Raw genomic sequence first — 22434 nt, 5'->3', positions numbered from 1 at the left:
GGTGGCCCACTTCTTCCTGAAGGAAAGGGGAAGACGTGCAGACAGAAACTGGAGTCCACCGCAAACAGACTGGGGAGTCTTCTTATATAGACAGCCAGGAGCAAAGCCTCCAACAGCGAGAGAAGAATGTGTGTAACCAGTGCATTAAGTGGGATGAACACGGATCACAGACCCAAGGCCCCTCCCCCACGGGTTTTAGGGTCGAAAGTGATCTGGGGCAAAGTACGCACCGACTGACTGACCGCCAGTCACGCAGGGCCAGCCCACTGGACAAAGGCCTGCGGCCCTCCACCCCAGCTCTGCTTGGCACCGTGGTAGCCCCGTGAGTGGGGCAGGCCGATAGGAGAGACGGGCAATGAAGAGAAGTCCGTTCGTCTGAGCTAAAAAAGGAGAAACTCGGCCAAATGCAAAAGAATTCTGTACAGCCCACCCCACTCATCCCAGAGGCTCGGAGCCAGCCGGGCGGGCGGCGGCCCACAGAAGGGCGGCCTGCCATGCTCGCTCCCACCCCACGGCCAGCCTGGTAGCCGGGCAGCCCACACGGCCTCCCCTGGGGACCTAAGCCTGCTCTCAGCTCTCCGCCCCTGCCACCCGCCCCGACCCCCGTGGGCCTGTGACTGGAGCCGGCCCAGCCCATCGGTGGCGCCACAGCGGGCCCTGCTCGCATGGCCGGCCCTGCCTTCTTCCCCACCGAGCCTGGGCCTCCCCAGGGGCAAGCCCAGCTGGCCCTCCTCCCCGCCACCCCCCTGTCTTCCTCCAGCCTCTGTGGGGCTCTCTGCAGGACCCACTCACCCTCCGCACGTCCCGACATGGTGCCCCGAGCACGACCACCTCCACCACTCAACCCGCGGCACCCAGAACACCACCGTGTCCTTCTAGTGCAGCCCTTCTTATTTTCAAAATCCTACCCAGAGCCCCAGTGCACGAAGAGGTGAAAGCCCCTTGGTCTCTGGAAAGTTCTTTCCCTCACACACTAGCAGTCCGAAGGCAGCCGCCAGGGCAGACAGACCTCAGAAGGCACCGGTGACATGAGATGCGCTCCCAAGTCCCTGCCCGGCAAACCTCTGCCAAACGTGCGGCCCAGTGGGGTCTGTAGTTCAGGACCAGGAAGGAGGGACAGAGCCCAGGAGTGCCTAAGCTCCGTGGGCAGCCCTGGACGGGAGGCCCGGCCCCCCAAGAGCCGCAGGGGCAGCGGGGTGAGGGGTCCACCCGGGATGCCTGCTGCAGCTTTCTTCTCGTGACGCTCCTATTCCTTTCAGGCTGTGGGGTCATGTCCCCCACGCAGCCTCGGCAGCCTCTGCGGCTGACACCCGTCCTGACGTGCTTGGAGGACGACGGATGGCTTTGTTCGGACAAAGGGGCACATATGCACGTTCCAAGTCTACTTCCGCTCAATTTCACTCCTTACAAGATGGACAAACTGCAATCTGTTCATTTGGCCAGCGAGAGCCTCTCGCTTTTCCTGGGTCGGCAACCACCGGCTCTCCTTTGTGCTCCTCAAACGACTGTGGGAAAGCGCTCCCAAGGAGGTGGAAGGGCTCTCCGCCTGCAAGAAACACAGCCTTTCCCGCCACACGGCGTCCACTGAGCACGCACACACACTGGATGGCGGCCTGGCCCCCCGGGGCACCCCCACTTCCGCACCAGCAAGCGGAGGCTCCGAGGGAGAAGCAGAGCCGGTGAGGCACGGAGCCAGCCTTCCCACACAGGCCCCCCAATCTCACTCCCCTTGCCCCATGGGCCTGTGGGGTTAGCCCCCCACAAGGACCCGCTTTCTGCCCACTTTCCATCGGGCCCCCCTGGAGCCCGGCAGAGCTGCACGCAGTACCTAGCACTCATCCCATGACCTTCCGGCACCTCCTCGACCCCAGAGGGGAGGGGGCTGCTCGGGTACGCTGCTTAACACAACCATACCACCCAGTTTGCACACACCTGTGCCAGCAACTTACTTGCCAGTTTGAGCATTTGCAAAAATTCTGGAAGGGATCCAAATCATTTATGCAGGCAAGCACAAAGGCAGATTTTTAGTGACCTTTTTTTTTTTACTCAGAATAAAAACCAACATTTTCTAAAACTTGCCTTTATATACCATTGAACTGAAAATGCAGCCTATACATATGTACAAATAGCTAACTGGCTAATAGGCCCACAAAGGACACAATATATTCAAAATTCACTTTTCCATCCAGGACGAGGAGGGCGGTCTACCAGAACACGAGGCGGCCCGAGGCGGCCCTGCAGCGGGCACGCCCGTAAACATCAAAGGCACCTCTCCACCCTCTCGAGTGAGCGTTAGTAGTCCCTGGGTTTTGCAAACCACATCCCGAGTATTTTTAAAATATATTAAAATCTGCACTCACTGCATCAGGATAATCCGTGACCTCTCCAACTGACCTATTCCTATTTTCCATGTAAAGGGAAGGACACAGCTCCTTCCCCTTCACCTCACGTCCAAACCCCGTCACTTCGAACTGACTCCCCTGCAGCTCCCCAGAGGTCCCTGGGCATTTGGAAAATATCAGGATGAAACAACTCTCAGAAAAGAATGAATTTAAAATCAGTACCCTGTAATTGGTGACAATCTTCTGTAAGTAATTTCTTTTTACCTTTAAGTCAACACAGCATAACCACAAGAGGAAAAGAAACATTCTTTTTTAAGTCTCAAACCTTTTTTTTTTTAAAGTTTCATAGTAAGTTCAACTTTATATATAAAAGCTCAGATAATAATCCCTACGCCAGGAGTTCCCTATGTACCTGTATGAGGCAGAGTCACCTCACTACGTTTTACAATATTAGATACAAAATGCTGATTTAAAGACTATGATAGATTTTAATAACCCAGTTGAAATTTAACACTTCAACACAATGAGCTCACTCGTCTTAAAATCTGGTAGCATTACTCCGGTAGGGACGAGAAAAGCACGGGATGCTCTCTGTACGGCCGACTTACAAGGCAAGCAGCTGGGAGCCGGGGAGGCTGGGCTGGCCTCGCTGCAGCCGACCTGCCCGGCCCAGCCTCGCTCCGGGCACCTGGGGTCCCAGAGCCTCGGGCGTGTGCTTGAGCTCCGTGATGCAGACAAGCACAGTTTCCAAAGTTCACACCTAAAATCTACCATTCACTGAACAGTTTAAAAACAAAACAGTCACGGAGATGCCAAGTTGTCTTACAGAAGATCTGTTAAATGACAAGAAACAGCTAGAATAACTTACCTGCTGATCATTTAACATGTGCGTTTCCTTTGACAGCCCTTTTCCCAAATTCATCTTAGGACAAGAACACTTCCGACCCACACCAGGCGTGCGGATCTACACTATACCATTTGACGCGGCAGCATGCCCATGCATGTCAGGGAAGTTTAAAGACATTTCAGATGAAGTTCCATTCCGCTCCCTCCGTAACCCATGGCAACAGGACCCTGCAGGAAGCTGTGGTTTGCCAGGGATTCAGACTCTATCTCAACTGTCTCATGTGGAAAAAAAAAAAAAAAGCCGTTTACATAAGTCACGCTGTGAGATCATTTTTCAAGTATTTCCTCTACCAGATCAGAAGAATAAAACTTCAGCTGATAGGGGTAATTCTCAGTCAGTACAACAGCTGCAGAGAATTTGTTTTTTTAGCAGTGTGGCGCAGTTCACAGCCTTAATTACAGTTGCTGACGATTCTATTATAAGCCTCCATATGCACGAGTTTATGTGATGCCAACCTGCGGATTCGGCCGTATTCCTAAAACCCGTCTCACGCATCTATCTCTGTCCCATGATCCGCCTCATCTGCCTTCTGACGCCCGATACAGGCTGAGAGCGAGGGAACCACGGCAGATCCTGCTGGACGGAGGAAGAAGAAACAGGAAACTGAGTCTAGAACCTAGGTATCACTGCAAACAGACCTGCTGACTTTCTGGAGACCCAAGGGCAAACCGCTCACCCCAAAGGGCTTCTTTGCGCCACGTTACGCATGTCTGGGTCCCCTCTGCACGGGCTCCAGCGCTCAGCACCCCCACGCCCCCACGGAGGGTTAGGCAGCCACAGACCTCGGGAAGCATCCTATCCAGGGCTGCAAACTCAATGCCAACAGGGTCAAGAGGCTGGGAGGATGGCCCTCAGGTTTGGGGTCGGGCCCTCAGCTGACCGCCCTGACCATGCTGAGCCTGTCCTGACTTTTGCTTTTCCGTGGGAGAAACATGAGCATTCCCAACGCGAGCATTCAGTGAAGGGAGTCTGGGACACCGAGCACAGAACAGTGTTTAATGCAGAAATATACAGTGCCTGCCTGAAAGGTGAAAATCTTACAGACGAACCACAGGCATCAGCTCAAGTCGCCTCAGACTGCTTTTCTCAAAAGGTCCACACACAACGAAAGTATGAACTGACATCAAGGCAAGAGTGAAGAAGGGGCAGAAGCCGCCATGACCATCCACACCAACTGAGCACAGGAAGCGCCTGGCCTGAGGGGGCGGGCGAGGGAGGGGCTGGGAAGGGGAGAGCACAGCCCAGGGCTGGGGGACAGGCTGGGGGACGAGGGAAGGCTGCACGGAAGGCCAGGACCCGGTGAGAGAGGGGGGATGGGAGCAGCAGCCTACAGCATGGGTCCCCAGGAGGTGGGCAGGGATGCGCCAGGCAGCCCCACCTCTCCCCCCCCTCCTGCCCCATGCACCCTGCGCCTGGTGGGGGTGATGTAACAAGCCTCAGCCCAGAGAGCTCCTTCCAACCCTCCTGGGCGTCCAGGGCTCCCATGGTTGACCCGCCAGGCCTGGAGGGGCCTAGAGCCCCTGCCCTCGCTGGGGCCTCATCTTTAAGTTCCATGGCCCACCCACTCCACCTGCTCTCCAGGATTGTCTTTCCCAAACAGGGCAGTCGGCAGTATGAAGGAAGTGGGGGCTGCCACTAACAAACAGATCCCCCGGGCACACCAACAAGCCACCTCTTCTGGGAATAAATCAAGTCTGGCAGACAAAACCCGCAAGTCCACCTCCTTCCCCCGGCGGCCGAAAGAGAGGGAAGCGGCGGGCAGGGCGCTGTGTGGTTATCCACTGCAGACTGGCAAGGCTGAGACAGGCTCTGGCCAGGCCCAGCGGGCAAACAGGACACACGCCACCCTCCCTTCCCCAACCCACTCACCACCACCCCTCCCGCCCAACTTCACCCTCCAACAGGCACACACCCATGCATGCACACACGAGCACCTTCTGAGGACACACTCTGGCAGGTTTTCGTGGGTGGTCAGTCGAGCCCGGGACTCTGTGACCCTGGTTATTTGCCCTACTGATTTCCGAGGGGCCTGCACTGATTTGTAGGTTTGGGGAGAGGACAGTGGGCCTCTAGTCCCGAAGGCCTGCCAGACCCCGGAGGACCACCGGGGACCGAGAATGGAACCAGACTGCAGAATAGGAAGGCCATGCCCACAGGGCACCCTGTGGGACCTCTGGCCAGGACCTCGAGAAAACCCAGCACATGGGCGCTGAGCCGTCTACACCACCACTCAGGGGCCAAGCTTCTTTTTATTTTAATTGCTTCAGACAGAAATGCCCACATCCCAGCAGAGGAAGTGCAATTTCATCTTGTCTGTGTGGTCTGTCACGTGTGGCCCGAACAGCGGCCTGCCCCCACCCAGCTCCACGCACCACGGTCTCTCTGCAATCTTGCGTCCCCTGGGGGCTTTCTGTGTCTCCCCTCTGGCTGTCCGCCTGCCCTTCTCTGGTGTCTGCAGGGCGAGGAAAGGGAAGGGATGGGGCAAGAATCTGGTGACAGACCCCTTGTGCTGGATGGCGCCCTCGGCCCCCAGGGCCTGGCTCACCTGCGGGGGAATGAGAAATTCCCAGGCTGTCCAAGTGTCCCAGAGTCCCAGCAGCTGCTGAGGGCAAGTGTCCAGGACACCGGACACACTCACCATCGCATCCTCCCTATTCTGATGGGTATGTTGGTTCAGGGCCAGTTGGAGACCGAGTTCAGACCTGGGCCCACGAAGATGAGCCCCTAATAAAACCAGGTGCAGGTTTGGGTACGAGGAAAGTCTGGTGGGGGTGGCAGTGAGCTGCGCAGAGGGGCAGCAGGGAGAGTGCCAGCTCAGCGGGGGCGCGGGGGGTCCTCGGCCCCCGACCCCAGGCCTGCCTGACCACGTGAGCCGCCTAGCAGAAGAGCCAGGGGCCTTCGATGGGGAGCTCTGGCCCCGGAACCCAGACAACAGGAAGCAGGTCCCAAGCACCCACTGATGCATCACCAGGCTGGAGAGACCCCAGGGGCCCCTTGTTCCCCGCGCCTGCCCGGGGCTCTGTCCTGAGCTGGGAATCCAGTGTAAGCACTTGGGGACGGCAGCAGAGGCCCTGTGGGGACAGGGTCAGAGAGGCTCAGGGGAGGGTCCAGCCCCAGCCCACCGATGAGGGGGCACAGAGGACATTCCAGAGGGAACACAGGCACGCCGGGCAGGCAGAGAGCCCTCTGTGGCCACCTAGAAAATCCTGCTGAGAGCCCCTCCTGTGTTCTGGCAGGAGCCCTCCTGGCGGCAGCCTCCCGCCTCCCCAGGGGCCTCTCATGGGCTCTTGCCCCCAGCCCCACGCCAGTCTTGGGAGGGGGAGGAGCACCTTCCCCTTAATGCCCTGGACCCATCAGGACTTCCCAGGTCTTCTGGAACACACACACTCTACTAAAGGTTCTGGCATGGCAGAGGGAGATGAACATGGGGAGCAGCCTCACCTCAGGTGCAGGCACACCCCCCCCCAAAGTCTGGGCAGGTTGGAAGGAAATGTATGACCTCGGCGCCCTCTGCTGTCCAGGCCCTGAACTGCCAGTCCTTGCTAACCACACCTGGGCCGTCTCCCCAGCCAACTTGGTCCCAGCACAGTGCTCTAGACCTCTAGACCTCCACACACAGGGAGGACCTCCTGCTCTGCCCCTGTGTCTGCCAGAGACCCTTACACACACAGCCCCACTGACCTGGCTGATGAACACACCTGAGTTCTCCACATTCAACACAGAAACGTCACTGTCTCCCTCAGCTCCCTGTTGTAAGTTTCCCCAAAGCCTCCCTTACACTTAGAATAAGACCCCAGGTCTCAGCCGGGCCCTCCCTGCCTTCTGTTCCCAAGACCTTCACGTGCCGACCCCTCACATCGATGGCTCAATGTGTACACTCCCTCCCCAGAGAGGCCCATCTCTGGTCACAAACCTATTCCAGGTCCCCCCTGCCATCCCCCTGCCACAAATGTGCCATGCCTCCTTCCAGGATGTCCCCAGTACCAGAGGCCTCCCACTGGTGTCCCCAGGTCCAGGGACCTTTCTTCACCCTAGTGACCCTCGACCCCCTCCCTGGGCCCTGGCCAAAGCGCCAGGCACCCCTCAGCTCAATCCAAGAGCCTTCCTGCCACGCCTGCACCAAATCAGAGGCACGGAAGGTCCCAGGGCCACCCTTCTCCCTTCCCCTGTGCCCTGGGGGCTCACGGGCCATCTCCAATCCCCACCCGTGACAGCCATCCCTGCTGCGCTGCACAAGCACGTTCCCAACACTGCTGACCCCACACACTCACACCTGTCACCCAAGCAGTCTCTCACATTCTGCACCACGGAGGACTTCCTGGCGCGCTGGTCCAAACAGCTAAGGAGAGAAGCCCCCACCGACCCACACTCGCCGCTCCCCGCTGCACCTGTCCTGCGCTCTGCGGCAGGACCACCGAGGATCAGCCCAGCTGCATGCACAAACAGCACACTGCTTCTTACTCCCCATGGCCAACAGCCCACCACAGCGACGCTCGATGGAGGACCTCTAGAGACTCGGGCCTCCCGTGCTGGTATCGGGGACATGGCTCCCTTTTAAGGCTGTGCATGTTCAGCTCAGTGCCCCTGTCCCCGGGGCCCCTCTCCTGGGCCCTCTGCACCTTGGCACCCACTCACAAACATCAAGACCGTCAGTTCATGCCCCGATCTGTGCCTGACTAAACACCTAGGGCGCAGAGACGCCCCGCAGTCCACGCGAGGCCTACAGGGCTGGCCATGTTCTTCCTGACCGGCCTCTCGGGTCACTGCCTCCTGGGTGACCATCTGTCATGGTCATGACCAAAACGGGCACCTTTTTAAAACACACAAGAACCAATATGAGTGTATTTCTGTAAGCATAGTTATGTTGAAATAAAGTTTTAAAAAAGCAAAAAAAAAAAAAAAAAAACACACAAGAGGGCACCTGGGTGGCTCAGTCAGTTAAGCATCTGCCTTTGGCTCAGGTCATGATCCCAGGGTCCTGAGAGCGAGCCCCACATCGGGCTTCCTGCTCGGTGGGGAGCCTGCTTCTCCCTCTCCCTCTGCTTGTGCTCTCTCTGTCAAATAAATAAAATCTTAAAAAATAAATAAATAAAACACACACAAGAACTCACTTCTGACATTTCTCTAGCAACTGTTTCATTCTCTGACCCCACCCCACAAGGCCCTTCCCCTGTTCCTGCCATCTGTCAGCAGCTCATCTCCTGCTGAGGGCAGGCCCCAGCTCCTCTGTCCCATCTTCCTCCTCTCTCGGGCTCACCTGCAAAACCCCAGCCGGTGACTACTGCCCACCCCAGCAGTCAGCAGGGCTGCGAGGCTCAGGCTGAGCATGTTTTCTGGAAGGTGGAACACAAATTCGGAAAGAAGCACATAGTGGGAATGTGCGGTTCAGAGATTCATCACGAAGTGCAGCCCATGTAGCTCCTCCCAGGCCATAATGAAAAGCCACGTTCCAGCCTCTCTCCACGGTTCTACGCTGAACGTACAACCACACGCCGTGGCTCAGTGTGGCCTATTTTCTGATGTACGGAAATGGAATCTTTGGTGTCTGCCTTCTTTCTGGGACATTGACCTGCGCTCCCAAAGCGGCCACGGAGCATCCCGCTGCATGAGGAAATCACAGCTTACCTGTCCTTCCCACGGCGGGCGGACAGGCAGGCAGCCTCCACCCCAGCACCGGTGCTGTGTCGGACCCTCGCGCATGTCCCTCCGCGCCTGTGACGTCTACTTCAGATGGCGTGGAGCTCCAGATGGCAGGGTGCGTGTGCCCCCACACACCCAGCCACACCGACACGCGACACTGCGGTCCTCACTCCAGCCAGCCCGGCTTGCCGACCTCACCACAGCAGTCACGGCACGTCCCTGACAACCAGCGTGGCTGGATGTGCCCTCGGGGTGTCATCTTTCATAAAATGCCCACCTGAGTCTCTTGGCCACTCTTCTCTGGCAGGCGTCCTTAGGTGGAAGGGCCCTGGGGGCCACCACCACCACCCCACCCCCGTGTTCTAGCACATGCGTTCGCATGAATGAAGGGTCCTGACATTCACCAAGTCGGGGCAGCAGCCTTTGCCTTTATGGTTCATGCTCTTTGGGTTGGGTTTAAAGTCTTCTCTGCCCCCACAGCCCGAGGCTGTGTGGCTGCGTGACCCTCTGGTGACTGTCCTGTGCTCCCTGCACGTCACATCTGCAACATGGCTGGGTTTAGCTGTGTCTGTACGGCACGGGGAGGACTGACTGACCGTCTTTTTCCCACGTGGATGTCTCCTATTCCAGCTCCACTGAAAAGACCACACTCAGCCCTGCTCCGCACACAGCCCACATATGCAGGCACTGGGTCTATTTCTGCGCATGCTCTTCTAGTCCACTGTCTGTCTGTCCATCCGTGTACCAACACTTACAGAGTCTTGAATTACTCTCACTCTGTCATAAGTTTTGGTAGCGAATAGCAGAAGTCCGCCCACCTGTTCTTCTTCAAGAATATCCTGTGGCTAAAACTGTGCAAAGAGCCAAGATGTCCATCGACAGATGAATGGATAAAGAAGAGCTGGTACATATACACAAAGTGGAGAATTATGTAGCCATCAAAAGGAATGAGATCTTGGGGCGCCTGGGTGGCTCAGTTGGTCAAGCGACTGCCTTCGGCTCAGGTCATGGCCCTGGAGTCCCGGGATCGAGTCCCGCATCGGGCTCCCTGCTCGGCGGGGGGTCTGCTTCTCCCTCTGACCCTCCCCTCTCTCATGTGCTCTCTCTCTCTATCTCATTTTCTCTCTCAAATAAATAAATAATCTTTAAAAAAAAAAAAAGGAAGGAGATCTTGCCATTTGCAAGGACGTGGATGGAACTGGAGGGTGTTATGCTGAGTGAAATAAGTCAATCAGAGAAAGACATGTATCATAGGACCTCACTGATATGAGGAATTCTTAATCTCAGGAAACAAACTGAGGGTTGCTGGAGTGGTGGGGGGTGGGAGGAATGGGGTGGCTGGGTGATAGACATTGGGGAGGGTATGTGCTATGGTGAGCGCTGTGAATTGTGCAAGACTGTTGAATCACAGATCTGTACCTCTGAAACAAATAATGCACTATATGTTAAGAAAAAAAAAGAAGAAGAAGATAGCAGGAGGGGGAAGAATGAAGGGGAGTAAGTCGGAGGGGGAGATGAACCATGAGAGACGATGGACTCTGAAAAACAAACTGAGGGTTCTAGAGGGGAGGGGGTGGGGGGATGGGTTAGCCTGGTGATGGGTATTAAAGAGGGCACGTTCTGCGTGAGCACTGGGTGTTATGCACAAACAATGAATCATGGAACACTATATCAAGAACTAATGATGTAATGTATGGTGATTAACATAACATAATAAATAAATAAATAAATAAATAAAAAAGAATATCCTGGCTACCTTTTGCATTTCTATGCCAACTTTAGAATCATCTTCTTAAGTTCAACAAAACACCTGTTGGGATTTTGATTAAAACTGCGTTGAATCTATATGGTATTTTCTAACTGTACCCACAGCTGATGGTTGTACATTGATGGAATATCCAGCAACCTTGCCAAGCATTCATTAATTTTAATAATGACTCTATAAATTCTTTTAGATTTTTGACGTCTTAATCACATCATGTAAGAATAAGAACATTTTCATCTTTCTTTTGCGGTTTTAAAATTTCTGTTGTTTTTACTTTCTTAGTGTGCCCAGACTGGAGACAAACATTTGAACAAAACGATAACAATGTACATCTTCCCTCTTGCTCCCGACCTCACAGGAAAAGCTTAAGTATGCTGCGTGCTCTTGGGGTTTTTATATCCTTGTCAGATTAAGAAAGTTCCCTTTAATTTCCATTTTGTTTCGTTTTGCTTTGTTTTTGTTTTCACCATGAGTGGATACTGGCTTTTCCCAAATGCTTTTCCTGCTTCTGTTGAGATGACAGACGATTTTTTCTACTTTCCTCTGTTAAAAGGAAATACCTGACTTTCAGGTATGAAAAAAATCACGTCCCTGGAATGAATGTGACCTGCTGGGCTGTGCGTCTGTCAAGGGCGTGACGTCCTTCCACCTGTGCTCCCCACTGGGCAGCCCTAGCCCGCCCCTCTCTGCTCAGGTCCTCACAGCTTTCGGGGCCAAGGTTTTGGAGGCCTCATACAAAGAGCTGGGAAGTAAGCCCAACTTCAGGGATTCTCTTGCCGGTTCAGTCCGTTAATTTTGTTTCATTAATTTCTGCTGCTGCCTCCATCACTGCCCAGCCTGTACTGCCTCCGGATCGGTCTCACCGCTCTCTCTCTAGGCTCCAGACAACCTTCCACGTTTAGTCCTCTCTCATGCCTATATCGTGGCACTGTGAGCGCCCCCTTGGCACAGGGGCAGCTGGGTGCCACGGGTCAGATGCGCGCGTTTCAGCGTCATCCCAATCTGCTCTGACCTCCACAGGGATTCTCCTTTCAAGTGTGGAGTGCTTGGGGGATCACGTACCCACAGGTGTGCAGGCCCGCCTCCGGGCCCCTGGATTGCAGTCCACCTGGCTGGGGCAGGAGACAGACTCTGTCAGGAGTGCTCTGCAGCTGCTGAGACTCGCTTTATGGTCCAGCATGTGGTCAACGTTCATACACGCCCCATGAGCGAGTGGAGAGAATGCGCTCACCGGGGGCAGGGCCGCGCGTGTGGCCCGGAGGCCGAGCTGGGAGTCGTGCTGTTTGGAACCTCTCCCTCGTGGACCTTTTCCTGCTCAATCGCTAGTCGCGAAGCAGGGAGTGTTAAACATCTCCTGCCACATCCGTTAGTTCACTTCTTTTTCTGCTTCTATCCATTTTTGCTCTAGACAGATTGAGACCATGCTCCTAAATGCATACCAAGTTCAGAATGTAACTTCTTACTGCCTCTTATCGCTGTGAAGGCTCCCTCTTTACCTTTAGGAAGGCTTCTTGCCTGAAAGCCAACTCTGACATCAACACAGCTATACCACCATTCTTCTTCTTTTTTTAAAGATTTTATTTGTTTGTTTGAGGGAGGGGGAGGGGCAGAGGGAGAGGGAGAAGCAGACTCCCCGCAGAGCAGGGAGCCCAATGTGCGGCTGGATCCCGGGACCCCAGGATCCTGACCTGAGTGGAAGGCCGACGCCTCACCGATGCGCCCCCAGGTGCCCCGCCACATTCTTCTGATTAGCGTTGTGCGGTGAGTCTTTTCTGTGTCCTCAAGTTTTACACGTGTCTCTAGTAAGAGTGTAATCAGATTTTTCATGCAGGCTGACCATCTTCTCTTTTTAATTGGAATATTGAGTTCATTTAAAATCAATGTACTGGGGCACCTGGGTGGCTCAGTCATTAAGCATCTGCCTTCGGCTCAGGTCATGGCCCCAGGGTCCTGGGATCGAGCCCCGCGTCGGGCTCCCTGCTCTGCGGGAAGCCTGCTTCTCCCTCTCCCACTCCCCCTGCTTGTGTTCCCTCTCTCGCTGTGTCTCCCTCTGTCAAATAAATAAAAATCTTACAATAAATAAATAAATACAATCGATGTACTTCCTGACATATCTGGACTTCCCCCAGCGCTCTAGTGACCGCTGCCTCCCGTCAGCAGCCTCCTGCTCTCTCCACCTCTCAACTGTCTGACCTTCTTCTGAGTTGACTGTTTTTTATAACTCCATTTTCCCCTCTTGCAACCTAAAATCACTCAGTATTTTATTGTCTCAGGTTACCCTGGCGATTACCGCATGCATCCTCATGTTATAAGAATCAGGGATTAACTTGATTACACTGAGGTAAGCGCCCGACCCTTGCGCTCCAAGTCCCCTCTCCCAGCACTCCGACTACTGCTGTGCTGTCAGGTAAATTTATATATTTTTTTAAACCAAACAAAACATGGTTATTCTTGTTTTATACAGTCACCATTCATCTGGATTGACCCACACATTTACCATTTTCTGTGGTCCTCCTGGGTCCTCCTCATTGTCCCCAGGCTTAAATAGCTCTCCATCTGACTCTACCTCCAGGGGACACAACCAAGACGCTGGTGCACCGATGGGCCCTGGGAAGTGGACTCGAGACCGGACTCGTGACGAGGAGCCGGCCTGGTGGTGGTCGAGGGGATGCAGAGGCCCCTGTCAGGGTGCAACGTGCACAGGATGTTCCTAAAAGGCCCAGGATGATTAAGCACCAATCGAAGGCTGACATGAAAGCCAGTTCCTCTGGGGAGGGGACCATACAAGGCAGTGAAGACCAAGAGTCTGGGACAGTCTCAGAGATGCCTAGGACACCTGCTAAAGAGTAACAAGGGGAAGGACAGACAGACAATGTGTTAAACGAGCTGCCCGTAGAAAGAGGCTTACCAGTGGCGAGGGTTCACGAAATTTATGTGCAGCTTCTAGATTTTGAAATCCTCAGACAGAAAAAAAAAAAAAAAAGATTCAATCTTATGTCTCTATCATACCACTTTAACAAAAGTGAGAGGTCTCAGATGTGGCAGAAAGACCACAGCTTTGCAGCCTGGCATGGCCTAGAAAATACCGTTGAACCTGCACCTCAGTTTCCCCATGTCTACAACAGAGATCATGACAAGCTCCTTGAGGAGCTGATCTGAAGGTCAGAGAGAAAAGATATGAGCTGCCAGCCTGCCCTCAATCAAGAGCACAGACCACGGTGCACGGTGGGTGGCGTGGTGTGGGAAGCCCCGGCACTTCCTCGTGGGCGAGGAGAAGTGAGCAACAACCACAGCGGCCTGAGCGGGCCGGGGCCCACGTCAGAGACATGGAGGTCTGACCACAGGCTGCCACCGCGAGCCCAGCTGGTGCTACCTCGTCACCTTGTGGCGGCTCAGACCCTTTCCACACCCCTTCCAGAAACATGCAGACATAACACCTGGCAAGCCACCTAACCTGAGCACGTGGCCTTAGTCGAGACCCCCCTTCCGGCGGGAGCAGCACCACCCTGAGGGCCCCCAGCTGGCAGGCCTGGCCTTGCCTGAGCACGGGCACGAGTGTGGCACGCATACCTCTGCTTCTTCCACGAGAGCGTGGGTGCTGACCACTGCTGACCAAACACGGCATGCTGGCCTGAACTGCCCCCCAGTTACCACGAGACCATGGGCGAGGGGTCCCACCACCAGCCCAGCTCCAGCTTCCGGGCCTGCACCCCCCCCTCCTGCCCCGGGACCTGCCCTTCGACTCTGACAACCCCCCCACATCCAGCCTTAAAGATGAGGTGGTTTCAAAGGCCCCTTCCGGTTCTAACAGTCAATGATTCCAATTTCACATGAAAACACAAATTAACCTACTATTCTAAGCAAGAAACAACTAAAGTTGTTTGTTTGTTTCAGTTTATCATTATTCAGGCTATAAGAAATGATCTTATTTAGAGTTAGTTTTTAAAATAGAACCAAACAGATATTTGCACAACCGTGTTCACAGCAGGATTCTCCATGGCAGCCAAAAGGTGGGAGCAACCTAAGCGTCCACTGTTGGACAGACAGATGGACACAGTGTGGATTACCCATACAGCGGACAAAATGGAGACAACAGAAGGACGTTCTGACACCGGCTACACGGTGGAAGAACCTGGAGGACACTGTGCCCAGTGAGATAAGCCAGACACAAAAGCACAAATCCTGTATGACTGTCCTCACAGAAGGGGCTTAGGGTCAGCAAAACCACAGAGACAGAAAGTGTGGCAGTGGGCACCAAGGACTAGGGGCGGGGGACAAGGAGTCCGTGTCTCACGGGGACAGTTTCCGTGTTGTGAGAGGAGAGTGCTGGGGACGGAGGGTGGGGACGGCCGCGCAACACCGTGAACGTGCGTGATGCCACTGAGCTGGACACTTAACAGCAGGGAATTTCATGCTACAACAGTTCACTGCAATTAAATATATGTGTAAAACTAATGACACCCTGAACAGGCGGAAATAAGCCACAAAGATTTTTTCAAAACATTTATTTGACAAAGGACCCATATCCAGAATAATATATAAAGAAGTACTACAAAATCTTTTTTTTTAAATAGGAAAAGAATATGAATAGTCTGCTAATTCAGAACGGCGAGACCCTGACTGGCCAGAGAGCCCGCAATGGGCCACTCGGCCTCACTCGTCATCAGTGAAATGCAAAGTAAACCAGATGCTCTTCCACTGAAATGGAGAAATTCCAGTCTGACGGCGCTCGGTGCCGGAGAGGAAGGGTGACCAGAGCTGCGTGGGAGTGGCCCCTGCGAGCGGCGTCTGGCCACCTGTCACCCAGCAGTCCGTGGCTGGCCCCCTCGCCCCCACAGGTGCTCAAGGGGCCCATGCAAGAGCGTGCGCCCAGGCCCCGCACAGCGGAGAGGGCTTCCCGCTTCCCACCGGGTGTCCGTCGACAGCAGAACGAGCGGACCACCAGCACGTCCGCAGCGGGATGCCACGTAACAAGTAACACACTGGACTAAGGCCACGAGGGTCAGTCTGGAAGGCGCCAGGCAGCGTGTGAAAGGGGGCAGAGTGAGACTCTGTGTAAAGTACTAGAACACATGATGATCCACGGGAGGATCAGGGGTTGCCAAGGGCTCAGGGGGAGAAGGGAGGCAGAGCACAGGGTTGTCGGGGCGGTGAAAGCCCGCGTGTGACATTACACATCTGTCCACAGCCTGCGAGCGCACGGCACAGAGAGCGACCGCTCACGCACACCGTGAGCCTCACAAGAACGCGTCCACATTGGCTTGTCAGTGTCCTGTGGCCACAGCAGTGCGAGCCGAGAGCGCAGGGGGCTCTGTGCCTTCTGCTGCACCTCTGCGGACCTACAGCAGCTCTCAAAGTCAAGTCTGTTCGCTTTTGTAAGGACTGTGGATAAAAGCAAAGACTCTATCTGTGAATCCATACCCGATCTTTGAAGAAGGGGCCAGGAGAGGAGCTCCCTCAGAATTCCTGTGAGGGGCGAGCCCAGCTCACATGCGTAAAGTGTTTATAGCCATGCCGGCCACACGGAAGTCAGCGCGAAAGCCGGCGTGCGCTCTGCAGGCGCGCGCGGGCGCGGGAAAGGCCTGGCTGGGCAGCCGAAGCCGCCCCACCTGCAGATCATGGGTACCAAGGGAGAGGGAGGGAGGGCAGTAGGATCGGGATGGGATTCAGCAAGATTCAGGTGTATCTGCACGACTGATGTTCATTTCAACGTAAGAAACCTGATGAAGGAAAGAGAAAAACTGAAATCAAATACCTCAAGGTCATCAAGGGAGCGAGTGATACTAAATCTCTTGGATCTTCCAAACGATCTCCGGGCAGAGGTGCGTTGAGAAGTCTGAGTGAGTCCGATTCCCCGCCCCAATTTTGAGCCCTAGACACAAAGAAAAAACACATCACGTTACCTTCTTGGGAAGAGGTGCTGAGTTCTGCCAGGTGCACTACCCTGAGGAGGAAAAGGCGCTGGGGAACAGAGGCGAGCAAGACTGGAACATCGCCCAGGGTCGGTGTCACACTCTGCATGTGTCACCACAATAAAAATCCAAAGTTGAAAACAAAAGTCACCCCAGGACCTCCACATATTTGCCCTGCCACTGAAGCTCTACACCCCGAGGACAACCCCAGCTCACACCCCATAACCACCCCATAACCACACGCTGGGGCCCCACCAGCCAGCCTCCAAAGGCTGTTACCAAGAGGAAATGAAAAAACGTGTGAATATTTGGGAAAAGATAAAGTGTGTGGGGAGAGAAGTAGCTATTAATGTAAAGATTATGCTTTTGCATAATTTTATAGGCGTTTTCGGGAATTAAAGAATCCTTAGACATTCAGCTGGTGTCTGAAGACCAAACCAATTCAGGTGCATGAAATAACTGGCCATTAAAACATCTTGTTCTTTTCTCCGGGAAACGACCAGAATTAATTTCCTGTCATTATGCTGGACACTTCCCCAAATGTGATTTGGGTCCAACAAATAAGGCATCACATTTTAAATATAAAAAGCATCACAGCTGAAAATCTCTGATTTCCTGGGTACTTGAAATCCTGAGTGACCGATTTCAGGCATAAAGGACGTTCACGTGTTTTCTAAGGACTGTGAGGCTCTCCAATCCCGTCAGCCCTCCCCCTGCCTGAGACCCCAGGGCGTCCTATAGAAAGGGCCACCCTTGCGGCCCTGCCTAGGAGAGCTCTTTGGGCTGGGTCTCAGTACCCCGCAACCCTCACACACACCCTCGATCCCACCGTCCCTCTCTGTCCCCCGGGCTGTACCCGCTCCCAGGCCACTAGGCTGCCTGGGGGCAGAACACACCCCCGGGACTGCTGTCCCCTGACATTTCCTGATGCAGACTCGAGGTGCCCTCAGCAATGTGACCACCTTCCCTTCAGTCGCTCCCCCTTGTCTGGGACCTCAGGCCACAGGGGCCTCCAAGGGAGGGGTGAGCAGCTTCTTCCTCCTTCCCCTCCCCAGCCTCCCCCTGGCTTCCTCACACCCCTGGCTGCTCCCCTCCCTCCCTGGTACTCACACCCAGAGCCCGACCTCTCACCTCTGCCCCCCCCCCAGCCACTCGGCCTGAACCAGAGCAACGAGCACATTATTTTTAATCCCTCAATTTTTATGAATAAGTAATGCAGGAGCCAAGAGCAACTGCCTTTACTTCCTCTGCTCCGTGCTGCCACGGGGCTCTCGGCAAGCGCTTCCCGAGCACAACCACGCGCACCGGACCCCGGGGGCAGGAACTCACGATCGATCCATCGGGCCTCCTGAGGGGCCACCTGAAGATGGCCACAGGGTGGCTGCAGGCTCCTTGAACACTTTACACTCTGGAGGAAACCAGAGGCCCCTGGAGGCTACACGGCAGACCGCAAGCCCAGCGCCTCACAGAAGACTCCAGGCCCGGACCGCTAGAACACGCCAGGCTGACAGGAGCAGAGGTGAGGCTGAACGCCGCAGCGGGACAGACGGGGCAAGGCCATGCTGCAGAAGCCACTGGCAGGAGTACTTTAGCAAAGTCAGCTGACACCATGTGCAAGCCGAGTAAAGGGCAACCTGTGTGCAGCTGTGAGCAAAAAGGACTGAACCAAGCAAGGAGGAGTAGCACAAACAGCGAGAGGGGGTGGGGAGGGAGGGGGAAGGAGGAGAAAGGGAGGGAGGGGAGAGGGAGGAAGGAGCTGTCTCAGGAACAGGACACTCGGTAGGCTTAAGAAAAAGGCAGAGCCAGCCCAGGGTCCCTGCCCCCCACGCACCACCGGCAGCACAGGGGTCCTCAGGACCGCCAACAAAACATCCCACTGTGCTCATCGAACCCTAATATCCCAACAAGATGCAAAGAGGATCCGTGCTAGGGGGTTACCTGTGCAGTGTGCTCCCCGCGCACCTGCCTGGTGGCCCCTGCTCAGCGCCCTTCAGAGGCTGCCGCACCAGTTCCTGCCGTCCAGACCCTTCTGGGCGCCTGCCTCTCCGCCCGTCAGTCCTCCACCCCAGGCCACCTGTTTTAAGAGGCCACCTCTAACTGCGCTGCCTGAGGGGCTGTCCTGGGGCCCCCCTCCCAGGCTGTGCTCTTTCCCTCCAGAGAGCAGGGCCCTCTGTCTTCTGAACACCTACGGCCCAGCACAGTGCTGGGAGAAAGAGAGCAAATCGTCCAGGGACTGAGGGCCCAGCAGCAGGGAGCCAGCCACTCTCGGCCACAGGAAGCCAGGCAGCCATCCAAATGCCTTTGCTGCAGCCGAAGTCACACTACGGGAAATGCTCTTAGTCTGTTCCTAAACCAAAGAAGGCTCCAAACACACACAAGATAAACCTTTGTACAGATCATGTATTTGCGATTCTGTATTTTTATTCTGGGGGTGGGTAACGAGCACATGGCTTTGTGATAAGAACGCAGCATCACCGGAAAGCCCCGGAGGCCAAGGACACCCAGGCTGGGCTGGCTACGTGGCGTTGGAACGTGCTGGAACCCCCAGCCACCAACGGGAGTGAATGCAGGTGGCGGACACCTGGTCCCACAGGCAGACACCGTGGGCTTGGACACGTGAAGGAGACAGACAGACGGAGCACACTGTCACAGTCACATGGCCATGGCCCAGCGTCGGAGCAGACTCCATCTTGCCCCAGCTCTGGGCACGGAGAAGATGGCCTGACCACCGGCAGCCATGCCGGAGATGGAGCCAGGGCTGAGGCGTGCAGCCGAACTTCCAGAAGAACCAGAGGGCCCTCCCGTGTGCCTGGCCCCCGCGTAGGATGTGGGAGAAACAACCCACCTGGCTCCTGTCACCTCAAACCATGAGCGGGGGGGCCCCTCAGAGAGGCTGAGAGGTGTCGGTTCTCTCCAGGGTGGAAATGGAGGGAGGGCAGAACCCCATTGCCCGGGGTGCCAAACTGCCCTGGCTACTCAGCACCAATGCTGAACCATCCCACGGAGCCACTGCATCAGGGGCTCATTTCAGCACAAGCAGTGACCCAGACCAGCCAGTCCAACCTCCTCAATCTCCATAGGAGAACGTGGAAGCCAGCGAGGCCCCTGCTCATGGTCACCCAGCGGGGGCCTGGGGCAAGCCCCTGTCTGCCATTTTTTAGTTTAGAAGCAGAAACTCCTAATGCCAAGAATCTAAACACTAGACCATCAGCCCCAGTGGGGCCAGGGGGTGCCTGTCCTGCTCACATTATGCCCCCACCCCTCCCACAGGGCCCAGTACATAGCACGTGCTCAGTAAGCACTTACTGAACAAATAGACTCTAACAAAGAAGACTGTTTGGTTCAAAATAGAGACCCAATCATCTGAAGGTTTTTCTAAAATGTGGGAACATAGAGAATTTAAAGAGTGAGACTTCCAGCTGACATACTGCTCCTGGTGTGTGAGGCAGAGTCTAGTCAGAAAGCAAGACCACACCAGTGGTTTTCACGTGGAGAACTCCCTGGGAAGAACAGTTAACCGGCATCAGAGACCTGGAAAGGCAAACAGAGACCCTAAGAGGTCAGGAGATAGCCAAGGGGAAGCGGCTGCACCCCTGGGGCTTAGACAAAGATCCAAAGAGGAGGGAGGGGTTTAAACTCAGCAGCCAGAGGAGGACCCAGACCTGGAGGGGGTGTGGTCACACTGGTGTCTGAGGGGCCAGGAGACTGCCCCCGGGGGAGGGGGGAGACCAAAACTCAGCTCAGGGGTTGCAGGTGAAAGAATTGCCTGCTCACTGGGGTGAGGAGCCATGGCAACGTGGGGGGAGCAGGCAGGGAGGGGCAGGACGCTCCTCCTCCCCCCAGCCACTCCCCAGCACCCCTGGGGGCAGAGCCTGATGGGGACCCAGCTGACCAGGGGAAGGGGACACAGACGCCAGCGTCCCGGAGCTGACTGCAAAAGGGAGGCTCTAAAAATAAATCTATAAACCTAATTAAAGATATTTATAATGGGAGTTATAAATTTTTATAAAGAAAATAAAGCCTAAATAAATGGGAGAGAAATACCATTTTCATGGATAGGAAGACTCAATATTCTAAAGATGTCAGTTCTCCCAAATTGGTCTACAGATGAAAATACAATGGCAACAAAAATGTCAGTAGCATTTTTGGACAATTTACAAACTCACTGTAAAATCTATATAAAAGAGCAAGGCTCAGCATAGCCAAGGTAAGTTAAGGAGATCCAGCATATCAGATATAAAGACTCATTATAGAGCTACAATTTTAAAGGAAAGAATTGTTGGAGGTGTGGACACCGGGGAGTAGAGCACTGAGAAACAGACCCACACACATGTGAACGATGCAAAGGGGCACAGCTGAGCCACAGGGCAGGACAGATGCAGTGCTCTAGCAACAGCAGCAGCTCCAAAATCATCCCGAGAGAGAAAAAAATTAATTTGCCAGCCACCTTATTCCATTCATAAAGATCAACTGCAAAGATTTTTTAAGAAAAAAAAAAAGAGAGCATACCTGGGTGGCTCAGTCAGTTAAGCATCTGCCTTCGGCTCAGGTCATGATCCTGCAGTCCCAGGATCGAGCCCCACATCAGGCTCCCTGCTCAGCAGAGAGTCTGCTTCTCCCTCTGACCTTCACCCCACTTGTGCACTCCCTCTCTTTCTCAAATAAATAAAATTTTTAAAAAAAAGAAGAAAAAAGAGAGAGTGAGAGTCTTCCTGACCTCAGGTTAGTGATGAATGCGTTACATCATAAGAAAAAAACTGACAAGATGGTTGACATGAAGGTCAAGATCTTCTGTCCATCGAGACCCCACAAAGCAAGTAAACAATACAAGCCACGAACTGTAAAGGTATACATGCAATGCAATCAGCACAGGATGAAGAGCCAGTATCTAGAACTCCAAAAGATCAAGCAGAAGAGACAACCCAAGAGAAAGTTGGGCATAGGTTTGAGCAGGTCCCTCAACAAAAAGGAATCCACATCTCCAGGAGCAAAGCCATGGTGCGATCTCACATTACATCCACTAGATTGGCAAAAACGTAAGAAGCCCAGTGAGGGTGAGTGCTGGCGAGGATGTGCAGTGACAGTCTGGGTGCTCATGCTAGTGGCAAGGGACTGTCGGGAAACTGAGGCATGGGACCTGGACCCACAGTCTCCCAGTCTTGGACTTGGGAGATTAAATTATGGGGGAACAGGCAGGGTAAACTCAGGAGAGATATACCTCCTCAGGGTAAGTCCTCACATTTCAGAGGTGAGGCTGGAACTCGTCTGGGAGAACGTGTCAAGCCTCCGCTCCCAGAGACATTTATCTACACTGCAAAGGGTAGGAAGGAAAACCCAGGGTTCTCCCTTCTGTCTCCAAGGAAACTTGCTTAAAGAGCCAGGGTTTCTCTCCCTCTCAGGAGGAGGAGGGTACAACATGTGTATAAGCTCCCTGATTCCTATTTTTGGGGCTCTGCACCTCCAGTGCAACCCTGGTGCGCATAGGGTGACACCTGACGTGGCTGTCACTGCAAGGGCCTGGGGTCAAGGACTGAGCACCGGGAACAGTGTGCTTCTTATAGTTCAGTAATCCAATCTGTCCCTGCTCCAGAGACCTGGCGTAACTCATCAATACAAACAAATACAAATGCTAAAAACTCAACATGTGGCCATTACCTGCAAAGATGGACAAGCACTGCTATGGACCAGCCGTTCCACTCTGGAGAGACCCAGAGAAATCCCTTCACGTGTACAGCCAGAGACAGAGATGGGTGCAGGGTGCCCACAAGAGCAGCACCCGCCATGCTTTCAACGGCTCGGGGGGGGGGGTGAGTGTGTGAAAGAGAGTGTGTGTGAGAGAGTGTGTGAGTGTATGTGTGTGAGTGTGTG

At 54.5% G+C, this 22434-nt stretch overlaps 1 protein-coding gene across 5 annotated transcripts in view; it reads right to left on the bottom strand.

Moving 5' to 3' along the window:
• RGS12 (regulator of G protein signaling 12) overlaps positions 1 to 22434 on the bottom strand; it is a 109123-nt gene that overhangs the window by 57181 nt on the left and 29508 nt on the right. For all 5 annotated transcript variants that reach the window (XR_012377825.1, XM_025887528.2, XM_073891356.1 and 2 more), the window contains exon 3: positions 16410 to 16526. Coding sequence is in view for 4 of the 5 variants with exons in the window: in XM_025887528.2 (XP_025743313.1) it covers positions 16410 to 16526 (117 nt within the window). In the remaining variant the exon portion in view is untranslated. The remainder of the gene's footprint in view (positions 1 to 16409; positions 16527 to 22434) is intronic.

The sequence above is a fragment of the Callorhinus ursinus genome, unplaced genomic scaffold (genome assembly GCF_003265705.2).
Source record: "Callorhinus ursinus isolate GAN/ISIS: 27379988/994484 unplaced genomic scaffold, GSC_fseal_2.0 scaffold4, whole genome shotgun sequence".
NCBI lineage: Eukaryota > Metazoa > Chordata > Mammalia > Carnivora > Otariidae > Callorhinus > Callorhinus ursinus.
This window is presented reverse-complemented; position numbering and strand designations above follow the sequence as displayed.